An 18,728-nucleotide genomic window follows, 5' to 3' on the forward strand; every position below is an offset into this window, starting at 1 on the left:
AAAATTTTAAATGAATCTGACCTTTTTTTAAATTGGTATCCAGATTTTTAAAAATTTAATTTTTTCCACAATTTTTTTAAAAAAATCTGACCTTTTTTTAAATTGGTATCCAGATTTTTAAAAATTAAATTTTTTTCCAGAATTTTTTTAAGAAAATCTGACCTTTTTTTAAATTTTTGAAAATTTACTTTTTTTGTATTTTGAAAATTAAATTCCAGAATTTTTAAAAAAATTTGATTATATTTTCTGATTTTTTTCTAATTTTTTAATTTTTTTCGATTTTTAAAATTTTTTGGAAAAAAAACTGAATATTTTTTTTTATTTTTTGGGGTGCAAAATCAGAAAGGGGGAAAACTATGGGGTGCAAAATCGCTCGTTTGAAACAATGGGGTGCAAAATCGCACAATTGGCAAAATATAGGGTGCAAAATCGCTCGTTTGAAACAATGGGGTGTAAAATCGCACAATTGGCAAAATATAGGGGGCAAAAGTGCAATTAAGCCAAGGAAAAAAACAAAATCTAAATTGCTTGGACTTACATTTACGAGGATAACATTCAAGTGATGTACTTGCGGTGAGTACAATTTATTATAACAGGGTTAATATGTTTAGGTTATGCCTTGAGAATGCTCTCAAGGTTAGTATTTATAACCGATTTTGAGTTTGTTTTCCCGATAACTTAGGTGCTAAGTTAGTTAGGTTTGGGATACGCGTCACGAAGCTTCTAGAAGACTTCCTAGGCGGTTCCCGCGTAAAGGGCACTTAGGGCCTCTCTGGCCTATATGAAGGGCGATTTTGCCCTTGCTAAGGGCGCCATGTCCCTTATCCGGGTTTCCCCGATCCACAAGCCCCCCAAGCACGAGTCTTGGGACAAGGCGAAGTGGTTTCATGTTTAACGCACTGAGTGCATAGGGCTTTCCAGTTTATACGAAGGGCACTATGTCCCTTCTCCGGGTTTCCCCAGTCCAAGTGACATTGTGGTGTTAATGTCACGTGATATTGGCCAACCACAATATAACAAATGTCTATATTGTGATTGAAGTTCGTATCATGATTCATTCATTTAGATAAGTGTGTGAGTTTTCTATGATTATTGTCATTTCATCTATTAAAATATATATATATATATATATATATATATATATATATATATATATCTTATTCAAAATATAAGTGAAAATTGAATTTACCAAGCTTGATAAATTTGGTCAAGGTTTTAGTTTAAAGGGTTAATTAAGTAAATGGTCCCTATAAATATTTAGAATTTTGTTTTTAGTCCTTACAAAATAAAATCACACTTTTTAGTCCCTATAAAATTTTCCATCAGCATTTTTAGTCCTTATAAAGTTTTTCCATCAGCATTTTTAATCCTTGTTAAAAATTTCCATCAACATTTTCGGTCCCTAAAATGCTTAAGGAAAATGTCACAGGGACTAAAAAGTGTGATTTTATTTTGTAGGGACTAAAAACAAAACTGTGAATATTTATAGGGACTAAAAACTTAATTAACCCTAGTTTAAATACATCAATTTTTGGTTAATCCAGCTGCGTCTTATATTTAAGGTGAAAGCGAGAATAAATAATATTAAATATGATATATTATAGACCAAATACATTAGTTATCTGCGTCTTATATTTAAGGTGAAAGCGAGAATAAATAATATTAAATATGATATATTATCATATTATAGACCAAATACATTAGTTATACAATGAACTTTTTTTTTTGTGGTGACCGGGATTCGAACCCCGAACCTTGCATATATTATGCATTGTCCTTACCAACTGAGCTAAGCTCACGGGGACTAGTTATACAATGAACTTGAAAAGTAAAATTTACGTATCATAGTGATTAGATGGATTATTTGACATAGATACTTCTATCATTTTAGAGTAATGGTTCTTCTTACATTCTTTTCTTTGCACCATCTAAGTTGATTACTTCAATAAGAATGTGAGTTTTGAAGAAAAATGTTTATCTCACGTCATTAGACATTCATCACACAAAAGTGATGTTAGAAAGAGATAAAAAAAGAGCACAACACCATTTTGTGTTTTGAAATTGTGTGTGTCTCGCAACAAAATATTAAATTACTCTCTAAAATTGTTTAACATATTAAAATGGTTTCTTCCTCAGGTAGTTTAGTTAGAGTTGATGATGTACACCACAACTTCTCCAAGTTGACGTTAATTCACATAGAACCCAAAACTCAAGTTTCACATAGGTTAAAATCTTGAAGTTTTATGAGACTCGTCATCATTGCCAATTGGTTTTAGTGTACCAATAACACAAGTCCAATACATAAGTATTTAAGTTTTTAGCCCGTGACTTCAAAAAAAAAAAGTTTTTAGCCCGTATAAAATTTGCGTTTGGTGTGTATTTGGTTTTAGTTTTAGAGGGACCAAAAATAATTTTTAAAGTGTAGAATTAATTTTGATATGTTTAGTTACTTTTGAGTAGAATTGATTTTGTCTTTAGAATTAAAGTTTTTGAGTTTATAATTGATTTTAACTTTCAAATTTGTTGTTCGATTCACTTTTACACAAGTTTATCCAAATATAAACCACTTTACATTTAACTCAATTTTATCCAAACCCAATTTTACATAATCAATTTTTCTCAAATACATAACCAAACATACCCTTAAAAGTATATCTCCTTCGGAAGAAAACAAAATTTAAGTGGGAATATAAAACTTCGTTTGAATTTTCGTCTCTAAAGTTACTAATTCTTCCAATCTGCTACTGCAAAATTTAATCATCTGACTTTTTGTCCTAATTAGGTTTTTTTTACTGAGATGGATTATCATTAGCGACATGGTGCCCCATGTGGCAAGTGATGATTGGGTGAGGTGACTGGCTTAAATAGGTTTTTCGTCCTGCAAATATAGGTCATTTTGCCATTGCAAATATTAATCATTTGGAAAATGATCCTAGCTACATCTGATTAGTAACTTCAGGGACGAAAATTCAAATGGCCTATATTTGCAGGACGAAAGACATATTTAAGCCTTGCTAAAAATAAAAGGCTAAAATATGGTTTTAGCCCTTGCAAATATGCCTCGTTTTGGTTTTAGTCCCTGTAAAAAAAAATGTTTTTGGTGCCTGCAAAATTTTTTGTTTTTGAAAATAGTCCCTCCAGGGACTATTTTCAAAATATTTACAAAAACAAAAAAATTTGCAGGGACCTTTTTTAGAAACAAAATATTTTGCAGGGACCAAAAACTACAAAATTGGTTCAGTTATAATGTGTCACGTATGCAAATCATCATAAAAGTGGGGTCAAAAACTATTTTCAAAAACAAAATATTTTGCAGGGACCAAAAACTAAAAAAAAAAATTGACAGAGATTAAAACCAAAATGAGGCATATTTGCACGGGTTAAAACCATATTTTAGCCAAAATAAAAATGAAAACGAAAAAGGCACTAAACTGTGCTAAATGAAGCACTAACTAGACTATAACCCGTGCGATGCACGGGTATATATTTTTTTGAATGGTATTTTAGAGTTTCATGTATAGTTATCAAATTGACTATATTATTAGAAACATTTAATGGAATACAATAGTGTTTTAAAAAAACTAAAGCGATTCATTAATTGACTGTATGATGTATATACTCCATAAAAAAAATAAAGAATAAAAATGAAATCAAACATTCCTTCAAAAAAAAAATGAAATCAGACATACATATATATATATATATATATATATATATATATATATATATATATATATATATATATATATATTCCCTAATTTGAAATGAGACATATATATTGTTTATAGAAATGTTATAACTGGCTATATTAAAATAATGATTAATAACGTAGACAATTTGTCAAAAAGTTCAATCATGCATTAAGGTTAGTGGACGGGGTTTAGTGGTAAGTTATGATGTTGATAATAATAACCGTGTGGGTAGATATTAATAAGTGGTTAGTCAGTTACGGATAATGTGATAGTGGGATATTGGATATCAATTAATGGGAACAAAATTAAATCAAAAAAATTGTTAGTGGCTTAGTGGTCAAAATGTTGAGGAGAAGCTATTGGTCTTGGGTTCGATTCTCAGAAGAGGTTTTTTTCATTAAGATTTTTTAAGCGGTCTTGGGTTCGATTCTCAGAAGAGGTTTTTTTCATTAAGATTTTTTAAGCTAATAAAAAAAGGCGGGATTAGGGTTAATCAGGACTACTTGCAGACTGTCTAATATTTATATATACTAGATCATTGACCCGTGCTAACGCACGGGTCATTCAAAAGAAAAAATATAGCGCAAATATAAAAGTAAACATTTTACTTGAATCGGAAAAAATAGTATAATTCAATTCATAAAATAAATTGTGAGAAACCTTTGTAATGTACCATAGTAAACAATTTTCATGGCATCGACCCTGTTACGGTAACATAACATATAAATTTAATGACATAGTTTATTGAAGAAAAGAAAATCCAATGTCCGTCGACATAAAAATAGTACCAAAATGCAATAACAATACTACAAAAGCAAAATAGTAGACAAAAGTAAAATGATAACGTACATTCATATGAATACATCAAAAGTTACTACTATTGCCTCCATGCTTGAAATTGTGGAGATTTTGTGGTACCCTACGCGACAGTTGTCCCTTTTTAAATTAAGGACTCATGCACAACTATACGTATACCAAATGAATACATCAGAAGTTACTACTCTTGCCTCCATGCTTGAAGTTGTGGAGATTTTGTGGTATCCTATGCGACATAGTAGAAAAATCTATCCTAACGCAATGATACATGTTGGGAAAAAAAATACCATGGTTACTTAGTTTAGCATGTTATTCATATGTCTGCGTGATAAACAATGTTAGGAAGTTCCAATAGTTTGCTTGCACACCAATGTGGTTGATAGCACATTATAATAAACTTCTTCCATGCAAGCTCACGTCTCTATTAATCAAAGAGGTCAATGATCCTATAAAAGTCATACAAAAGTGAACATGAATAATTTGTAAAAGTACTCTACTGATGATTTATAAATAAAAAAAATAACTTCAGATTTTAAATTAAAAAATCTTTTAGATTCTAAAGGTTCTTATTTTGAGAAAATATTAATTTATAGGCACAATTTACTTTTCAGAATTAAAAACAATCCACGTAAGGAGACATACATAGAGCTTAAAAATTACATTTCGGGAGGTTCATTTGGTTCAATTAGAGCTGCATTTGGATCAATTAGGTTCATCCGATGGCAATTCAGAAGATTCATAACCATCTGTGGAATATAGGTTGACATTAATATCAATGCATTCTTCAAATTTAAGTTGATAAAAAATCTCTTTTAAATCCGTTTATACCATATAATCACATTAACAGGATGCCTAATTAAATAAAAAAGAAAGACATGTGGCAAGGCATACCATAATCGTTATCGGGAACATCTGACTATTCACCATTCTCGTTGCACTCTATTTGTGTACTAAGACATTCTTCACCAAAAAAATGGAATAGATATGGTTTCATCAACTTTATTTAGTATATTAGACCATTTTCCCCTGTCAACAAATGTGGTGCAGTCCATGTAAGCTACAGTCAATAGCAAAATATCTTGGAAAGACTGGTGTACAGTCAATATAAATAAGTAAAACTGAAGTATCTCGTTTGTTCCTTACCTCAAAAATTCACCGACTCAAGAACTTCAACATTCTCACCAAAGTTATGCTCAGAATATGCATTCTCACGCAAGAAATGAACACCTTTAGAAAGATTTAAGACATCACTACCCTGTGGTTCCAGTTGTGATTGGCTTTCTGCATTATTCATCAACAGAACATAATGAAAACTGTGCAAAAATAACAACAGACGTGTCATTATAAGATTTATTGATTAATCCAGATAAACAAATACCTGCTGAATCGTCGTCATCTAAAGTCGTATAGAAAACACATGTCCTGCTGATGAGCATATGTTACTGTCAATCTCATTGTCTTCATCAGCTGTCAGTATACACAAAACAACATGTATAATTGGTATACTTGCAATAGCAATTGTTCCAGCAAATTTAATGTGCTAATGTCCCTTATATAACACGAAAGATAGAAGGATATGTCATACCTGAGGTATTATCTGGCACATCAGATTTTTCACCATTCTCCTAGCACTTTAGTTGTGTGTTTTGACTCTGATTGATATCGGATATAGCCGTTTATTTTTGCATATTATACGGTTCTTCCACTGTTACACACATGTAAATTATATGTAATTAGAACAGGCTATGATACATCTTACAATCAAAATAAGAAAGAATAAGTCCAACAATATATTTTGAACTATACCTAATAAATTATAAACAAATGGCATTTGAAAATTCTTGTGGATACATGATGGCATATATGCATTCTAGTCCACAATATGAGAGATTTTATAACGCTTCCCAACAAATTTATGCTGCTTATTAAGTGTCTATATATTCAAAACCTTAATGCGGACGTGATAGAAAATATACCCAAAAAACTAATAGAACATTTTATAATCATGACAGTTTCATTTGCTTTTGAGAGACTACCTGCTGAACAATTGTGTGTTGTATCATCATGTCAATATTCATGTATAAACCAAATTTAGTTATTTAATTAAAACTGACATCCATATATTAATTTCTTAAACATCTAAAATGAATTGATGATTCAACCGCTTCTTGGTTGTCAATTTTCACCTCTATCATTCCATTATTTGGAGCATCCTTCCAAGCTTGATCCTCGTTTGGAGGCCTTGGCAGCAGGTATTGTTTTATTAACTTAAATTGAATTTATAAACATGAATTGCAGCAAAATAAACCTATCTATTTCATGCTAACAGTAGCACAATGGTTTCAAACTGAATAACATAAAACTGAATGTTAACTTTATTCTAATAGTAACATGTTTTTTGATACGACAAAATGACTTACATTGTTCAAAATATCAATCCGCATGACGAAAGTACACATTCCCATCAAAGCTATTCGCGTAGCCCGATCAAATGTGACACCCTAATCAGCTTGATCTATTAATTTGAGAAACAAATAGGTTATGCAAAATTGGTCAATTAGAGAAGAAAAATGCTTTAAGTTACAAAATTTAAAAACAGGAAATTAAAACAATGACTACCATGCAGAAAAAGACATCATAAACCAACCATTCAAGCTTAGCAAAGATAGCACGGCCTCTTCATGGTTGTGTGCAGTGATGAAATTGTCAAGGGAATACATGTTCAAACTCGCCTAACACCATCTATTGTAAGTATTTGCGACAATTGTGAGTCCAAAAACTTGAATTATGTACCTTATAATTAGAGCTAAAGTATATCATAGTTCACTTGCTTCGGAAACCTGCGCTGAGCATGCTAATCTTCCACTAACACATCAACAAATCCAACACCTTGCAACATTTACATTTTTGACATATTTGGTTGCGAAATAAAATTGAGTAAGCATCAAACATTAATCAATCAGAAAAAATACTCTTCAAACAGGTTCATTCGTATAGACTCTTCGAACACAAAAAAAAAAAGCATCATCACTTTGATGTGTCAATGAAAGAATGTCATATTTAATATCATGTGGTTAGTAACCAAAATTAATCCCGAAATGCTATTCTAGATTGTTTAAAAAAACAGAGTCAATTGCATATTTGATCATAGTAAATAAAAAGCAATAATCAATCTTAATGATATATAGATTGAAGCAAAAAACAACACTATTTTAAACAATTAGGGTAGAATTCATGCACCAAAGCAACCAACCACTTGGAAATTCAAAATCTGCAAAATTGATATATATGAAATTCAACCAAAGTATGCAAAATTGGTATAGACAGCAAAGAACAAACTTACACAACAACTATCTGTTTATAATTTTAGAAACAACATTATAAATATTATACAGTACAATGAAAAGGAAAGTATACTCACAGTTTCGAAGTAGTGCTCGACGATGTATACTTCACTTGTAGGTTGTTGATTGCCTTGTCATATTCTGAAACTGGTTTTTTGAGTAGAGGACCTATCAAAGAACGAAAGTGAAATTTTTGTTATGTATAAACGGCAACAAAAAAATAATTACATTAAAGGAATATGTGTTCAAATGTTTCCAGTTAGGCAGTGATACGACATAAGAAAGGCAAGCAACAAAGTAACCTTTACATCATGCACAAACAATGTACATTGAAAAGTCATATAAAAGTAAAAAGATCCACATATTTATCTTGTCTGCAACCATGTAAGCATGCCTTGAGTAAAATGGATGGAAAGGTAAAAATAAGAAAGACAAACATACAACGAATAGAAAATGGAAAAATAAGCCGTAAGGTTTTAGTTTGATGAGACAATAATGTTTTCAATTGAGGCCTAACATTTTCTTTAGTTTTCTTTGTACTCTCTCAAGTCGACTAATTCTTTGTTCAAGATCAGCTATGCTTACTTCAGATAAATAGTTGTAGCTTTCTGTTTGAGTCTCAGACTGATCGATTATGTCTCTTGACAAACCTTCAATCATTGCTCTCATTCCCATTTTCCAAGACATGCTCGCCATCCTCAACAGATAACAAAGGAGTCAGAGTAGTATCTTTTGGAGGTAAACATGGAGCATCAGAATCAACATCTTTATCACCTATCAAACCATCTTCAGCAGAATTTTCATAGGACATAGTTTTCAAATGTTCAGGAATTGAACCAAAAGGAATAGTTAAACACAAAGCGTTTATATTGAAATAAGTCTCCTTAATACCTAAATTGTGGACAAATTACTAATTTGTAAGGGGAAAGTCACATGTGAATGAATTTCCAAACAGGGTAAATTACATGAAAGTAGTCTTCGAATTGACTCAAGAATTTCAATAGAGAGGAAATTACCACCAAAATCAAGTGATTTAAAAACTTTGCAACCTCAAGCATCTTAGTAAAGTTAGCTGGTCTGAATCTTGACAAATTGCATATTTGAAAATTACTTCACATACAAAACATTAATTCTTTAAAAGATAATCTTCTGTTTTTGAAACCTATCTAACATTGAATCAAACATTGCATTTTTTTTGTTTCTTTTAATATAGCTCTAACCTGAGATTGGAATTATTTTAAAAAGAAATCATCAAACAGGTTTGACAACTTAGCTACTAACCTCAAACCTCATCGTGCTCAAACTAAACAAAAGTTCCTCTTGCATTCCATTTAATTGAAGCTTGAATGTCACACTATATGATTTTGCAGCAGAAAAAAATTTATGAACAAATTTTTACATGGACTAACCAGATTATATAATTACATTGATGTCCCTAGGGGGAACAAAATTAAAAGGGATACTATATGCATCTAAGTTTTGCATAAAAAACAAAGAAGTAACATAAGGAAAATTATAGAACTAAAGTCTTGAAGAAATATGAAAATTCACGGTGTACAGCTGAAAAATAATAACCTCAATTAGATCAAAGAACTTCATAGTCTATGTCAGAACTGTCGTTGTGTTTCTGAAAAACAATAACCTCAATTAGATCAAAGAACTTCATAGTCTATGTACGTCTGGGAATGAGATCTCTTAAGCGCAGACATCTTCTATCTATCATTGGTTCTACCAATAACAAACCTAAAAGCCAGTCCAGTAGCTTCTTCCAAGCTGTTAATAGATAAGTATATACACCCATACAAAACGTGTACTCAATAATAACACATTAAAAAGGATTTCAAAAATAGCATTGGATTAGCAAAACCATGACTCAGTAGGATTCAAGAACAACACAACATATAATAAACTTCATTGTAATCATAAATTCAAAGTATGTATACTCTGCTATATACTTATGTATAACAAACAAAAGAATGAAGGCCACACAAAGTTCATGGATGTACCTTCAAAATATACTTTTTATTGAATTCTTATTTAAACTTCAAGCATTGGAGCATATAAGTTGTGCAGACTCTGTTCAGATTATCTCTGCAAAAAAAAAAATACACCAGAATTCTGTCGAGTGTTAGAGAGATTTAGCTCATAGCATACAAAAGCAAAACTAAAATTAGGATACTATAATTCATGTAACATCAACCAAAAAATCAGAATTGGTAAATGAAAGGCTTACGGTATGACAGCAACATCTAAAATAGCAGGATTAGTAAGCAACAAAGCTTCTTGGAGACACTTTTTAGATTCCAAGCAGCATCTAAAATAACAGTTCTGCTGGATCACTTTTTATGTGAAAAATAAAAAATTAGATTAGAGGAAAGAAAGAAAGCCTCTTGGATGTTGAGAGAAAATCATAGTATGCCATACTATCAATTTTTTTACACTATCAATTAACCATTATAAACTTTTTACTTAAACCATAAGTATTTCTAAAGTTACACATATTATGGTTATGATCTATTGACTACTTTTTACATTGTCAATGTTAAAATTTCAATTAGCATTAGAAGAGATTCAAAAAATTCAAAACAAAAATGAAATGGAAATTGAAAGAAAATTACCCCATCGTTTTCACGTTCACTACATCCACGTTTTCCTTCATCAGAACTTCCGGAATCGAAAACCTCGTCGCCGGTGAAGTACCGTTTGCGGCGGTGGTGGCGGATTCAAATCCCGTTTCTTCCTCCAACGCTTCTTCCTTCCTCATTGCCGTCTTGGATCCATCAATTTGTGCGTTCAACAAATTGATGTGTGCAAGCGAGTAACTGGCTTAAACGATTGAAGCAGAAAGAAAAAGAAATCAGAAAGGCCATGGTCACAACAGCAGTGTCGCAGAGAGAAGGAGGGAGGGAGAGAACTGACCGTGCGGTAATACATGATTGCATACGGAATGGGGGGAGAGGGTTGGCGGTGGTGATGATGATAAGAGGAAGAAGAACGCGTGAGAGAAAGAGAGGAAAATTTGTTAGGTTTAGGTTTAAATTAGGTTTAGGTAATTAAGCTTTAGGTTAGGGTTAAAACAGGAAATTTAATCCCTAGGTTTAGGTTAAAAATAGGGCTTCAAAATTGGCTTGGGACAACTTTTATATATAGAATAGATAAAGATGAGAGCAAAGAGTGCATTTAATTAGTTTTGATAAAATGCAAGAATTCGAATTATTGGGAGACAGGGAGAGGATTAAGTAGAGAACTGTGTAATTCCACCGCCTTACAAACACTGAATCAGCATCGTTTTTTGTTGCGATTCTTTTCTCAAGCTCTTCTAAGGTAAACACAAACTCCTATCACTATCACTGTATTTTCCTTTATTTATTGCGTATTGTTTCAAATTCAGTGCAGAACGTTCAAATTGCACTTACAATTAGGGTTTCAACGTGCATTGATAAAACTCGGATACAAGTTAAATTCGAAAACCATTTACATTTTTTTGTTATTTTCTTACTTTTTGTATCAGTGTTCTTACATGCTCACTCTCAATATATTGTGCGTAACATAAACTTACTGACACTGTCAATGAATACCAATTTGGATTTCCCTTGATGCAGGTTAGGTGTTTGACTGTTTGTCATGGAGGAAGGGGATAACATTCTCGATGTTATATACGACGATGATGATTTAGATGATGATGTTGACATGATTGATGTTGAAGAAGGAGAGTTAGTGGAGCCCAATTTGCAAAATGTTTTGGAACAAAGTAGTGCTGGAGATATCAATGAAGCAAATCAAGAATCTTATAGTGAGAATTCAAAGTGCGGAGCTAGCAAGAAGAAGAAGAAGAAGAAGAACAAGAGAAAGAGAAAGGGTTCAGGACCTAAAGTCACAAATATAGACAGGTTTAACATCCTACATTCATTGAGTTTTGGTTATCGGAATATTTTATTTTAGGATGAACTATGCTTTGGCCCTTTAAGGTGTGTACTGTAGATTAATATGCAAAATTTATTTTCACAAACTTTTACCCATCTCCAAAATTTGGAAACTTAAGTTGAAATTAGACTAGAGTATAGTAATTTAGCTGGTACATAAACTAAAAATGACATTTTTGGATTGGATGATGATGGAGAATTTGGGGGTTTTGAAATCCATAATAAACATTATGGGGGCATTTGTTTGAAGTTTGAGGGTGCACATGAGATAACTTTTAAAAGAATACATTATATTTTAGCCTTTTTTATGTTTGGTTTGTTTGAATTAGCGAACTACTTAGATTTTTTTTATTGTGCGGGATGGCTGCATTCATTGTTATTTTATTGATTTAATCACTATATTTTGCTTTGATAGCAATACAACAGTTATTCAAACTATGCAATTTCTGTGTGCAAGTATGGAGAAGTATCTGCTATTCATTGGTAATGAAATACTCCAAGCTTAGTCTTATGCTTTTTTATTGGCCTAGCCTTAAAAACCTTATTGATGGCTTAATAAACTCATCCACCTCTGTGATCCAATAGAATGTGGAATTCAGTCTAATATTAAGTATTTAAGGGTCTGTTTGGGAGGGGTTTTGGAGGGGAGGACTTTGGAGGGCTGCTAAGTCTATATTTCGAAATATATTTTATATTTGAAAAGAAATTGAAATAACAACATGATAAATGATCATATAATACTTCAATCATTTTTAATTTATTTTAAAAAACATTTTATAGTGTCGGTAATTTAAAAAAGAAAAGTAAGCCCTCCCCTCCCTTCCAAAACCCTCCATCCAAACACACCCTAAAAGGGGGTGTTTGTTTTAAGGATACAAAAATAATTCCTTGGAATAACTTTCCCGGGAATATATGATGGGAATTATATTCCTAGGAATTTTTGTAAAAAAATGTTTGGTTAACAATTTGAATTCCTGGGAACTTCTTTTGTAAATTCTTGAGAATGCTAAAAACATGGTTGGTTTAAAAAGTAAAATCCCGGAAATAAATGTCAAAATTATTAAAATACCCTTTTTAAATTCAAGAGACCAAAAACCATATATATTTCATATTTTCTGCTAATAAAGCAAGGCAAATTTTGTGTCTTACAATATCCATTAAGTTTGACATGAGTATTTGAAAAAATTTAAGCACCAGAAACAACATGCTAATGGCATGACTATGCATTGTTTTTTTTTTGGTAGTATTAACTATGCATAGTTTAATCAGCATTCATATGCAAGCGGTTCCATTTTTTTATAGAAGGAAGGAAAAAAAATTGGAGGGGAGAACGTGTGGGGTAAAGTAGGGGTATTAGGGGATTTTTACTCTGAACGTGGAGTTCATTCCTGGGAATAGAGATTTTCCAACCCCTCTCTCACTGGAATAAAAAATGGCAGATCGTGGGTCAAATAAATTCCTGGGTATTTTTTATTCCCAGGCAAATTTTAAGTTTCCTTCTTACCAAACACTGGAATATGTTTTTCCGGTCCTCTATTCCTGGGAATCCATTTCATGTCTCGGAAACAAACACCCCATAAGAGTTTTGCATTCTTCTATTCTTTTTATTTAGTCAAAAATTGCATCATTGTTTCCCAACCTACCTCGAAGTGAAATGAATGTGAGCATAAAGTCACGGCCTTGTTTGTCCCTGTATCAAATGTACAGCAGCTTTCTAGTTCACTTAATTGAATTTCTAAGTTCTAACAAGTTATGTGCTCTGCAGATTTGTGTTAGATACCTGTCGTCATCTGAAAGAGAAAAAGTCATATATGGTATACACTGCTGCGGGTTGTCTTGGAATGTTTGCATTAAGTGATATCATCAAAGAGGTATTGAAACCCTATGATGCACTCAAATTTAGTTTATTAAGCAAGTTTACTTTGTTCTTTAGTTTATCTATGATTTTTTGTGAAATACCATTGTCACTTGGAAGTTGGAAAACAATTCTAAGACCCGCCTAAGCAATACTGCTTCAAATGACTTAAATAATATTGGTGATACTGTTTGGTACCCAGTATCTGTCTACTTAAAGATGTTATTTCGGTGCAGGATGTACTGATCCAACCGTCTTGTTTTTCTTTCATCCAAAGCTGTTTGAAGGATTTCGTATTTGTACTCATGTGCTGCAGTTTGCAGCCTCTCATCACTTAATTTCTTACCCTTGCTTTTTGTCTGTTTCCCACCCATTTTCTCTGTTTCTTACATTGAAGTCGTAATTCTAAATCCTTCCCTTCTAAATACATGGAAACTTTGTTGCCAAGATTGATCGTCAATGGTGGTGTTAGTTTGACGGTATAACTGAGATATGGTTCTCTGCTCCATATACATTTGTTCAAATCATCTTCGTTTTCTGGTGTGCATTGTGTTAGCCACTTGAAACACGTCACGTGATGGTTTCCACAACCTTTGTTTTACTTAATTTAATCTTAACAAATTTTGTCCAGTTCCAATGGTCTTATGACAACTTTCTGAATATTTCTTAATTTGGCTTCCCTCCCTGGCTCAATGGCCACTCATTGAATCTCCTGCTGGAGTGTTCGTTGTTTTTCTTTGAAATAAATTGTTCTTTTTTTGATTTATTTCCCATCTCTTTAATAGGACTGTGACTATGATTTGGAGCCATGCCTTTTAAAGGAAAGGTGAGAGTTGAGGTTATATACTATTTGGACGGACCTTTGATCTGGTTATGCTTATCCACTCTTTCTAGTACCATGCAGCCATTTTTAATTTCTGACGCGTGCAATTTTGTCCCTAACCTTGCAGATTTTAATTCCAGACAATAGTTTGCTCCTTCCAATCCTCTGCTTGATCTTTGGTGTTCTTGGCTGAATCACTTCATTATTTACAAACTGTGAAGGTTGATGTTCAGATTTGTTACTTCAGAATTTTCAGTCCATGTTCATACATAGTGACTTCTTTTCACTGTTAACCCCCATAATCGATTTTCTAAGCCTGTGTGCGTTGGCCTGGTGAAGGGGAAACTACTGACTATTGAACCATTAGTGTAGCCAGTTTTGCCCACTTCAGTGTAGCAACCAACAATGTCAGAGCTGAAATTGAATATCTTTTATGTAAAGCAAATATGGCTGATTATGTTTTTTTGAATAGATATTGCTGATAATCTGAAATGATATTTTACTTGTGAAATGATCTTTGCTCTTTTATGTTGTGCCGTTCTTTTTTTTTTTTAATTAACTTACATTACTGAATAGCAAATAAATAAAGAAACTTTGGTACTACTAAGATTTTCCTTTAAATATGCTAGGCATTTTTAAAAGGCCAGTATTTAGTTTAATTGGGTTTACCGTCAAACCTAAATGTGGGATAGTCTCACTGAAAGTTGTAGATAACTTTGCATATAGTGTTTATTTTGGTTGGGAAAGCCACTCAATTTTGGTCATCTGCTTCCTAGAATCTTCCATTTTCCTTTGTGCCAAGATTTCTGAATCTAAACTAGCATTGTCGCAGTGGGAATTGAGGGTATCATATCATTGGCTCCGTAGTGACTTTACTTATTTTTGGACAATTCAACCAATAAAAATATGAGCTCTACTTTCTTATCTTTCTATTTCACGTAGTGACTTTAGCATTGTATTTTATTATTTTATATGTGCCATATGCTTTGCATGGAACCGTGATGCATAGTGTCCACCATCTATATTTTATGTACACGTTAGATTTGCTTACTTTTGTTTCGAAATTAGAGCACCTGTTTTTATTTTTATTTTCATTAATTTCTGTCAAAAGATAATATGCCTAAGTTGATACATTGTAAATTTGCACGCGGAGGTTTTAGGTTGATGCAATACAGGCTTGTGGAGGCCAAAAGACTGCTGATGGTAGACGATTTCGGAGTGGGGGTGGCATACTGTGGAACATCATAAAGGTTCAGGAACCAAAGGCCTACAAAGAGATAATGAAAAGAGCAAAAGAGTTTGAGGTATGTGAATAATCTTTATATTTTTGGGTGGGGAGGAACTTAGGATTTCATCTTGTCTCGTTGATACTTGGTTGGTGACAACTAAATTCGGGATTCACAAAAATAAGATTGATATTGTGTCACCAGCCATGTATGTTTGTAGTAACTATTAAGTAGGGGTTGTTTTTCATTTTTCTATCCAAATAAATCAAGTAAAGGCTTCTCTTTGTTTCAGATGACAGTGTAACTTTTTAGTTGTTGCATCTATATGCTTTTACTTCTAAATAATGTTATCAAGACTTCTGATTGTTAACTGCTGCTTAATAACTACTTTTTTAAGTCATTGCTTGTATTAATGCAGAAGCAATTCAGGCAGCCAAATGTTAAACAACTAAATATGCCAAAGAAAGATGATTCTTCTCAAGGTTTGGCCTTATCATTTGCTGGCAGTGATCAAGGAAATGTTTCAGACAGCGCCTTTCTTGCATCAGAAATGCAAAATCAACACGAACCGGTTACTTCTAAAGAAAATTTTATATCTGTTCATGACAGGTTAAGGATACCTGTTTCCTATGATGATGATCTACTTGGAGATAATCCAGTCAATGATGCAACATGACTCTAGAAAGAATGTGTGCTTCTTCGTCACTAGACAAGTTTTTCTCCTTCTTAGACAGAGGTTTAGTGATGCATCTCTTTTATCTCCCTCAAGCGAAGACTACATCCTTCTTTCATGTGTTCCTATTTGGTCTCTCCACCCTTTCATTTCCTCGTTTCTTTATTTACCTTGCCAGATGGCTTTATGATTATATAGGATTAGGGCAAACATGAAAAAAATGGAAGAAGTGGGGTATAGTGGTGAATGTATCGTTGTTATAGTTGGCCAAAATTGCCACGAGTGTTTCATTAGATTTTGCTTCAAATGATGGATTAAGTGCTGAACTTGTCTCAAATGGATACGGAATTATCTATTTGATAACTGAGCTTGCCCCCCTTTTGAATTTTAAGTATAAGAAAGAAAGCAGAATTGCAAGGCCTTTTGGCAATTCACTGGTCACAGTCATGAGTTTTAAATTCTTTTCCTCAAAATTGTAGTATAAATTATCATTGAATTTCATTATTCATCTAACCATCGCATCAATTGGTGTTCAAGGATTAGTCAATGTTCACATGAATTTGACTCCATACAAAGTTTTAATATAAAAATTAGGGTTAATTAAGTTTTTGGTCCCTATAAATATGCAGTTTTGTTTTTAGTCCCTATAAAAATAAATCATACTTTTTAGTCCCTACAAAATTTTCCGTTAGTGTTTTTAGTCCCTGTTAAATTATTTGTTTAATTATGCTTAAAATTTTAATTTTTTTAAAACTCATAATCTCATTAATATTATGTGCATAAAGGTCATTTCACAAAATTTAATTTATTTGTTTTTTAAAAAAAATGTATTACGGATAATTGTTTGTAACAAATTTTTGGATAACTATCAAGTAAATAATAAGTAATCACAAGATTTTTTTCTTAAGGAATAAGTAATCACAAGTTGTAGAGAATTATCCTTTTGGTAAAAAAAAAAAAGTGATCACAAGTTTTTGTAAGAGGAAAACATCTAATAGAAATATTACAATAATACTCATAATTTTCATTTAATATTAACAATTTAAATTTTTTTATATAATTATTGCAATGTTACACGACCCGTGCGAAAGCACGGGTCTTTTACTAGTTTTGAGTTTATAACTTTTAACTTTTACTAGTTTACACACTTGGGTTGGCCTAGTGGTATTGACTTGGGCTTTGGGAGTATGCTCCTCCTCAAGGTCTCAGGTTCGATTCTCTCTGGTGCCAATTTGACAATTTGAGTGGGCTAATTTAGCTTCTTTGTGCCAATTTGAGTGGGCTAATTTAGCTTCTACAAAAAAAATGTGGTGCCAATTTGAGTGGGCTAATTTAGCTTCTACAAAAAAAAAAACTTTTAGCTTTTAATATTTTCTTCCAATTTTAACCTTGTATTTATTTTATTTTATTGTTTTTAATAAAAAAAACTGCTCATGTTCAGCTATATTACTATTTGGCTTTTTAATTTTTCTTGTTCAATTTTTTTACCTTGTTCTTAATTCATATAATAAATAATTTTATATAAAATTTACAATAAATAGTGAAGCAAGTTTAGTTAAATAAAATTTATAAAAAAAGTTTTGTTAAATAAAAAATGTCAATTACATTCATAAATATGTTTATCATTTTGGAGATTAAAATAATTTGAAATAAATTTAAATATTTAAAAATAAATACATTAAGTAATAAATACTATATTATATGATTTATAAAAAAAAAAATTAAACAAACATGTCATTTTATGTCATTTTATATTTATCAGGCACTTTCACATCTAATCTTACCAAACATTTTTAATTTTAATAAACTAACTTTTCAACTATCAGTTAACTTATAACTTATTTTTACCAAACAGACCCTAAGAGTTTACAAGTCATTATTCAAAACAAGAATAGAGAAACTCCATAACTAAAAAATCCCAGGAACACACGATCTAAGATTAGAGGAGAGATGGCAAAATTGCATGTAAAACAATGTAGGTGTTCTCACTTCTAGTTTTAGCTAAAGCTACAATACGTAGCTTCTCAAAATCCACGGCCAAATGACCTCGGGACGCGAGAATAGCAAGTTAACCGCATATCCAAACAGACTATTAGTAAATTTGTACCAATGATCAAATCTAACGGTATTTTGTTTGCGATCCAAATTTGAAGGTAGTAACTAGTAAGTGCATTCCTTTGGTGCTTTGTTTAAGATAGTAAGTATCAATTAACAGCTAAATACCAATCATTCCTCCTTTCATGTAAGAATAATTCAAGAATTTTAAGATAAACTCTTACCATTCCACAATCGGTAATGTGTGTATATATATAATAAAGACACCTAAAACAGATAGATTCTAGAATTTATTATGAGGCTGGACCTCCTCGGGCAAAA

At 31.9% G+C, this 18,728-nt stretch overlaps 1 protein-coding gene and 1 long non-coding RNA gene across 17 annotated transcripts; one reads left to right on the forward strand and one right to left on the reverse strand.

Annotated features, from left to right (window-relative positions):
* Positions 1-4,496: 4,496 nt before the first annotated feature.
* Positions 4,497-10,638, reverse strand: LOC146942242 (uncharacterized). 16 transcript variants are annotated; one of them, XR_015032637.1, is made up of 15 exons: positions 10,471-10,634; positions 10,086-10,191; positions 9,859-9,943; positions 9,428-9,479; positions 9,134-9,206; positions 8,438-8,549; positions 7,930-8,020; positions 7,156-7,250; positions 6,929-7,023; positions 6,094-6,213; positions 5,887-5,975; positions 5,652-5,789; positions 5,400-5,534; positions 5,169-5,254; positions 4,497-4,954 (listed from the first exon to the last, which is right to left on the reverse strand). It is a non-coding gene; the product is annotated as an uncharacterized LOC146942242 (long non-coding RNA). The 16 variants fall into 16 exon arrangements; XR_015032629.1 differs by lacking the exon at positions 7,156-7,250 and adding an exon at positions 7,302-7,373; XR_015032634.1 differs by lacking the exon at positions 7,156-7,250 and adding an exon at positions 7,302-7,373 and having other exon boundaries at positions 5,151-5,254.
* A 383-nt stretch (positions 10,639-11,021) lies between these two features.
* LOC146942243 (uncharacterized) lies at positions 11,022-16,793 on the forward strand. Its single transcript, XM_085756188.1, has 5 exons — positions 11,022-11,176; positions 11,455-11,742; positions 13,541-13,646; positions 15,614-15,757; positions 16,098-16,793. Exons 2-5 carry the CDS (start codon positions 11,477-11,479, stop codon positions 16,353-16,355), a joined length of 774 nt encoding a protein of 257 aa, XP_085612314.1. The 5' UTR covers positions 11,022-11,176; positions 11,455-11,476; the 3' UTR covers positions 16,356-16,793.
* The last annotated feature ends 1,935 nt before the right edge of the window (positions 16,794-18,728 follow it).

The sequence above is a fragment of the Medicago sativa genome, chromosome 3 (assembly GCF_051527215.1).
Source record: "Medicago sativa cultivar Bolivia chromosome 3, Bolivia_mono, whole genome shotgun sequence".
NCBI lineage: Eukaryota > Viridiplantae > Streptophyta > Magnoliopsida > Fabales > Fabaceae > Medicago > Medicago sativa.